This window comes from Staurois parvus, unplaced genomic scaffold (assembly GCF_062004578.1).
Source record: "Staurois parvus isolate SC_StPar_1 unplaced genomic scaffold, SC_StPar_1.0 ptg000145l, whole genome shotgun sequence".
Classification (NCBI taxonomy): Eukaryota; Metazoa; Chordata; class Amphibia; order Anura; family Ranidae; genus Staurois; species Staurois parvus.
In genome coordinates, this window is record NW_028317941.1 from 15,574,574 (window position 1) to 15,581,616 (window position 7,043).

General features: G+C 40.7%; 1 protein-coding gene across 1 annotated transcript in view; it reads right to left on the reverse strand.

Annotated features, from left to right (window-relative positions):
- The window catches only part of PDK3 (pyruvate dehydrogenase kinase 3), a 114,064-nt gene extending 109,590 nt beyond the window's left edge, over positions 1 to 4,474 (reverse strand). Inside the window, exon 1 of the mRNA XM_089673896.1 lies at positions 4,030 to 4,474. Coding sequence (XP_089530022.1) covers positions 4,030 to 4,135 — 106 coding nt within the window. The 5' untranslated portion in view covers positions 4,136 to 4,474. The remainder of the gene's footprint in view (positions 1 to 4,029) is intronic.
- Between the last annotated feature and the right edge of the window lie 2,569 nt (positions 4,475 to 7,043).

Genomic DNA, 7,043 nt, shown 5'->3' on the forward strand with positions numbered 1-7,043 from the left:
GTCATTGAGGCTGGGAAAGAATGTAATGTGGTGCGATGTGCACTGCATTACATTCAGTGGAGCACAGGGGAGACATCCAGGGTCTTTTAGACCCTAGATGTCTCAAAAAAGAGAACCTGTCACTAAAAAATCATCACATAGGGGATTTTAAGTAAAAACATTTTTTTTTTTTTTTTAAATGGAAGTTACACCCAAGCATTTAACCCCCCCAAATTTTTCAAGGCCCCCCCACCCCCACATATGTATGCATGCACAAATGTAAAAGCACACACTAGGGAGTCTACACTTAAAAACATTGACTGCAATACACGTTACATATCACTGCGCACGCCAGAATGAGAACATAAATTCTAGCACCAGGCCTTCTCCATAACACTATACTGATGACCTATAAGGGGCTTTAAAATTGCCACCTACAGAAAATATAGGGTACTAACATTTGTTGCCATTTCACCAGCGCAAGCAAATTTAAGGTTTGACATGTTGGATATCTATTTACTCGATGCAACCTCATCCTTTATATTTTACAAAAAAAATGGATAATTTATTGTTTCGTGTGCCCTAAAATTAACAAGCGTATTTTTTACTGAAATTTTGCATTTCCTAGACCTTTGTGATAATATCGTGTGACATACAAAATTGGAACTACTGCTATTTTATTCTCTAGGATCTCTGATCTCAGAAAATATATAATGTTTGGGGGTTTTGTGTAATCTTCAGGCCTTAAATTATTTTTTAAATGTCTGCAAATAACACAAAAACAGCTCTGGCAGCGAAATGGATAAAGTATAAGCCCAACACTCCCCTTTCCTGAGGAGCACCCAATTGGTGCTCATTACACTCCAAGGTCTCCCCTACCTGCTAGTCCCTGGGTGCGGTGTTGGAGAGAGGCAGGGAGGGGAGGAGGAGATAAACAGCACAATGTTAAAAATATTAATTGTTTAAGTCGCCATTAAGCCCCAGACATTACTTAAAGCAGATTTAAATATGGTTTTGGTTAAATTTTATGTTTTTTTTATCAGGAAAAGTAGATTGACATGAGGGAAAAGTAGACTGAAACACCGATTTAGTCCCTGGACAAGTGTTTTTTTCAAAAATTTCTACACCCCTGTAATTGATCTTTGTACCTTATGAATCCTTGCAATGGATAGAGCCTAGTATCTGTTGGATCTATGTATATGATATACCTTTTTATCTGATGTTTCCTTGTATTTGATGGATCCATGTGTTTGACAGGTCCTTGGCAACTGATGGATTCTAGCATCTAATGGATCTATGTATCTGATGTAACCTTGTATCTAATGTATCCTTGTATCTGATGGAGCCTAGCTGCTTGGCGATAGTTTGGTAGTCCAGTCCAGCCTTGTGTAGGTCTACAATCTTGTCCCTGACATCCTTGGACAGCTCTTTGGTCTTTGCCATGGTGGAGAGTTTGGAATCTGATTGTTTTATTGCTCCTCTGGACAGGTGTCTTTTATACAGGTAACAAAATGAGATTAGCAACACTCCCTTTAAGAGACTGCTTCTAATCTCAGCTTGTTACCTGTATGAAAGACATCTGGTAGCCAGAAATCCTGCTGAATGATAGGGGATCAAATACTTATTTCCGTCATGAACATGCAAATCAGCGCATAATTTGTTAGACATGCATTTCTTTTGAATTTTGTATTGCTATTCTGTCTCTCAGTGTTACAATACACCTACCATTCAATTTTTAGACTGATCATTTCTTTGTGAGTGGGCAAACATTCAAAATCAGCAGGGGATCAAATACTTATTTCGTTCACTGTATCTAATGGGTATGTGCAACTGATGGATCCTAGTATATGACAGATCTATGTATCTGATGTATTCTTGTATATGATGGATCCATGTATCTAATGGGTCTGTGCAACTGATGGATCCTAGTATCTGATAGATTTATGCATCTGATGTATTTTTGTATATGATGGACCATGTATCTAATGGGTCTGTGCAACGGATGGATCCTAGTATCTGATGTATTTATGCATCTGATCTATCCTGATTTCTGATGTGTCTATGTATCTGATGGATCCATCTACAGTACCTGATGGGTCTTTGCAACTGATGTATTTTAGTATCCGATTGATCTATGTATCAGATGTACCCTTGTATCTGACATATTTGTGTATCTGAAATATCATTTTATCTGTTGTATTCATGTATCTCATGGATCCTTATATCTGTTGGATTCTTGTATCTGCTGGATTCTTGTATTTGATGGATACTTGTATCTGATGTGTTCATGCATCTAATGGGTCCTTGTTTCTGCTGGATTCTTGTATCCGTTGAATACTTGCATCATATGTATCTATAGCGGATATATTCTTTCATCTGATATATCCTTGTAAGTGATGGATCATAGGGGATGAATTACTAAAGGAAAATAGACTTTTCACTCTGCAAGGGACGTTGCATTGATGAATGTGGTGAAATTTCACTTGGCAAAGAATACCCAATCACAGGCAAGGAAAAACCATGTGCTTGCACATGACTGCAGGCTTGTATCTGATGGAGCTTTGTATCTAGTGTATTCCTAAATCTGATGTATCCTTGTACCTGATGGATCCTTGCATCTAATGCAGCCTTGTCCAGCTTTGGAATGCAATACATTTTGCCTGTAAAATTTCACTATCGTTGAAGCAATGTGCTAATCTACTCTGTGCCCCTAATCCACTAAACAACACTAAAAATGAACTTTCATTACGTACATTAAAACTATCTAGGGTACTTCCTATGATCCACGCACATGTAAACAAGGGTATTAGATCGTTATTATCTATTTACCTTCCCTCTTGGGGGAGTACTCTATTAGATCTCTGCACTATCCTATACTCATATTAACTTCTTCTAGACCAGCTTTCCCAACCTGGATACTGTGAAATTCTAGGGTTCCTCCAGAAGTTGCTCAGGGTTGCTTGGGCAGTTAAAAATTTCTGTCTCTCAGATAATTAACCACTGATTTCAATCATCTTTTCACCTATCTGTGGGGGGGGGATTCTTCACAGTGACCTTGACACTAATGAACAGTGAGCTGTGGATATACTAATTATTAGCAGAGGTTCCTTGATTACACCTTAGTTGTGGTGGCTGCCTTTGTTTTCTTTTTTTTTTACACAGCCCATAGATTATACGATTTTCTTTCCTTTCACAATGGGTAGAACAGAAAATTGCTTGATTCCCTATTTGATATTTCTGCAGCAGGGAGCCTTTCCGGCCGGCAGAACACATTAATTACTGTTAGTGGCTATATCTGCTGGCAGCAATCGCATTTGGTTGACTTTGCTACAACCAGCTTGCCCATAGATGGACTGAATCTTGGCCAGTCTCTTCTGAACCAGCTGAGACTTGATCCATCTATGGCCCGCTATAGGATTTTTTCCCCCTATTTTTACCTGGTGATCTAGCTAGTAATACGCCTCCTGTACTAGGGAGACTACACCCTTGAAGCCAAACTCCAGCTGACACTTTATTAGCAGTTACACAAGTTTTCTTCATTCTGAGATTTTACATAAATAAATAATAGCTGACCATTACCCTGGTCAGTGGTAAATGCTTTGCCTCATCCGTCTAACTGCTACATCTGCAGGACAGCCTGTTGCATTGAAAAACAACAGACATGCTGGCCAGATCGCCAAGTAAAGGAAAGAAAGCCTAAAAAGAAGAAAGCTAATGCAGCCATCACATCTAATTGGTAAGCTGCAATATAATAGATGTTTTCTTCTGAGTTTAGTACTGTTTTAATGTCTTCTTCATATTCTCTTATTTATCTGATCATCTCCTCCTCTACTAGATCTGTCATTCCTTCTTTTTCTTCATTCCTTTTATCCCACTCTGATCTTGTCTATAATCAATACAGTACAACCTTGCAATATTCGATATATCTATAAATCCAGCATAAGAGAAGTGAAGGCCCATGTTCCCTCCATCACATAACATGACACAAGCATACTGCAATAAACTGATGCAGAATGACATAATAACACTCATCAGAACACACCAACTCACCAAAATCCAGGAACTGCTTGATGGAGAGAGGAGAGGGGGAGAACTTGGAGTAGTACTCGATCTGATTGGGGATGGTGTTTTTCAGCAGGTACCTGCACAACCTCATGATGTTCCAGTGCAGGTAGGTGAGCAGCCACAGAGAATGTCTACAATGACACCATCTACCTACTACAGACTTCTACAATGCCCATCCCCTATAGAGAGGTGTATATTAATAAACACAGACATGGAGATGAAGGCTGAGCACTGGATGCTGCTGGTGCTGGACACTGACGCAGCCGATGCTGGCTCTGGACAGATAGACGGTGTCCAGTGCTGAAAGTAAACAATGCTGATTTCACAGAAAAGGAAGGAAACAGGCACTGCTCCGACACCTCCTACTCAGTACCAGCGATGGCAGCAGAGGCCTGGGCACGCCCCCTCCCCTGACCCGCGCGTTCCCGTGTACAGCACGTCCACACTTACATTCCTACACCAGAGAGCAGGCGCGTTCGCGAGATGGAGCCTATGGGCGTGACAGGCCGGGCGTCCTTTGAGCTATAACCCCACCCCTTCGGTCCTCCGATTGGTGGAGAGAATGAATAAGAAGGTTTTGCAGGTAAGCCAACAAGGTAAACAATGAATGAGGTGAGCGGCTGGCCGTGACGTCAGCATAGAAACATGAGTGTGAAAATAGACAAAGGTCTGAGGTAAATTCATATATATATATATACACACATATACATAGATAGATAGATATATATGTATGTCATACATATATATATCTATATATATATACATATCTATATATATCTATCTATCTATATATATATATATATATATATATATATATATATATCTATCTATCTATCTATATATATATAGACATATATAAATGTCTATATATATATATGTGTGTGTAAATTTGTATATATACGTATATATATATGTCTCTATCTCTCTCTCTCTCTCTCTATATATATATATATATATACATGTACACACAAAAGTTAACCCCAAACACTTGAGTTTTTCTGCTCTGCACTTAACCAATTTTCAGCGCTGTCACACTTTGACTATTGCGCAGGTCATGCAACACTGTACCCAAAATAAATTTTTAGCATTTTTTTTAGATAAATAGAACTTTCTTTTGGTGGTATTTAATTACCACTGGGGTTTTTATTGTTTGCTAAACAAACAAAAAAAAGTCCAAATGTGAAAAAAATAGTGTTTCTTAGTTTCTGTTAAAAAGGTTTGTAGGTAAGTGATTTTTCTCCTTCACTAATGTGCGCTGATGAGGCTGCACTGATGGGCAATGACAGGCTGCACTCATGAGCACTGATGAGGCTGCACTGATATGTGGCACTGATGGGCACTGATAGGCATCACTGAGGAGGCACTGATAGCCAGCACTGAAAGCCAGCACAGATGGCCACTGAAAGCCAGCACAGATGGCCACTGAAAGCCAGCACAGAAGGGCATTATTGGCTGCACTGATGGGGCTACACTGATCATCAGGGAACTGATGATCAGTGCCCTGATGATCAGTGTAGATGTCCCTTTGAGAAATGCCGCTTACTGGCTCTCCTCTCATGCGCTGTCAGCAGGAGGAGAGGACTGCCAGTAACTGGAATTTCCTGTTTACATGTGATCAGCTGTGATTGGACACAGCTGGTCACATGTAAAAGGCGGCTCTTAATGGCCCCCTACTAGGACACGCCATCAGCTGTGTCCGAAGGACAGAGTGATCATAGATTACGCACGGGGGGTGTGGTTCTGGGAAGACATCCATGGACGCCCTCCCAGAACTAGCCGATCGTGCTGTAGCCGTCTTTTTGGCTATAGTGCGGTCAGGAAGATGTTAAAGGGTAACACCACTTTTGTGGGAAAAAAATGAGCAAATAAAAAAAAAATAATAATATAGCGTTTACAATTGTGACTCAACCCATATTGTAAATTAATGTTATTCCCTTTTAATCTGCACTGCTGTGATTTTCTGTAAAATGCAATGCAATATGTTTATGTGGAGGTGTTCTGTACCCAGAAGGTGTACAGAATGCCCCCCTCAGAAACATCATTTCCTGCTCTTGTGATTGGCTTACTGATTTTCCCAGAAGTCAGCACTAAGATACAAGTCAGATTTTTTGGCATCCCCTGCAACAAAAATGTCATTTTTGGTGAGAAATGGGAAATCACGTCTAAAGGGATGAAGACCCTGCCACTTTCCTCTTTCGTGCAGCAGCTGATTGATAATGATAAAACCACTCCCATACAGATTCACTCTTCACATGGACACAGGCAAACAAACATCTACTTCTTCAGAATAACAAAGGTAGGACTCTGAACCAAAGTTTGTTAAAATCCTTGCACTGTACATAGATCACCCAGAGAGGAATGTTTGTTCTCAACAAAAGTGGAGTTACTCTTTATTATGGTTGTAAACCTCAGACATGAACAAAGCATATACCTCATTGGGTGAGTGTAAATGGGGGGGGGGGGGGGCAAACAGCAACGGGACTATTGGTGTGTGGGAGGGGCAGCAGTGGGGACAGTGGGACAGTGTCAAACAGCGATCACCTATCTGTCTTTCAGTGAAGCAGCTGAAAGCTGCGGAAGGGAGAGGAGAATCAGTTTTCAGCTGCTTCATTGAAACACATACAGGAGATCGCTTCTTGCCACTGCTCCCACCACTGCACTGATCAAACCCTGATCATTCCATTTCTTTCCTGGCCCCAGAGCTGTGTGCTCCTTAGTGCCCAGCCCATCCCCTCATCCAAAGTCTAACTGAACAAGCTGAAGTTAGAAGCTGATTGGCTACCATGCACAGCTTCACCGGATTCCGAGTGCACCAGTTTTAGTAAATCTCTCCCTAAGCCCTGTTCCACATGGTGCAATTTGTCATGTGATTTAACAGTTCCAAATCACATGACAAGTCGCACCTTATTGTCGGCAATAGAAAAGTTCAAAACGGTGCAACTCCAACTTTGCAGTGCCGCACCAATTTGAAAAAAAGGTTCCTGCACAGATGTCTATGC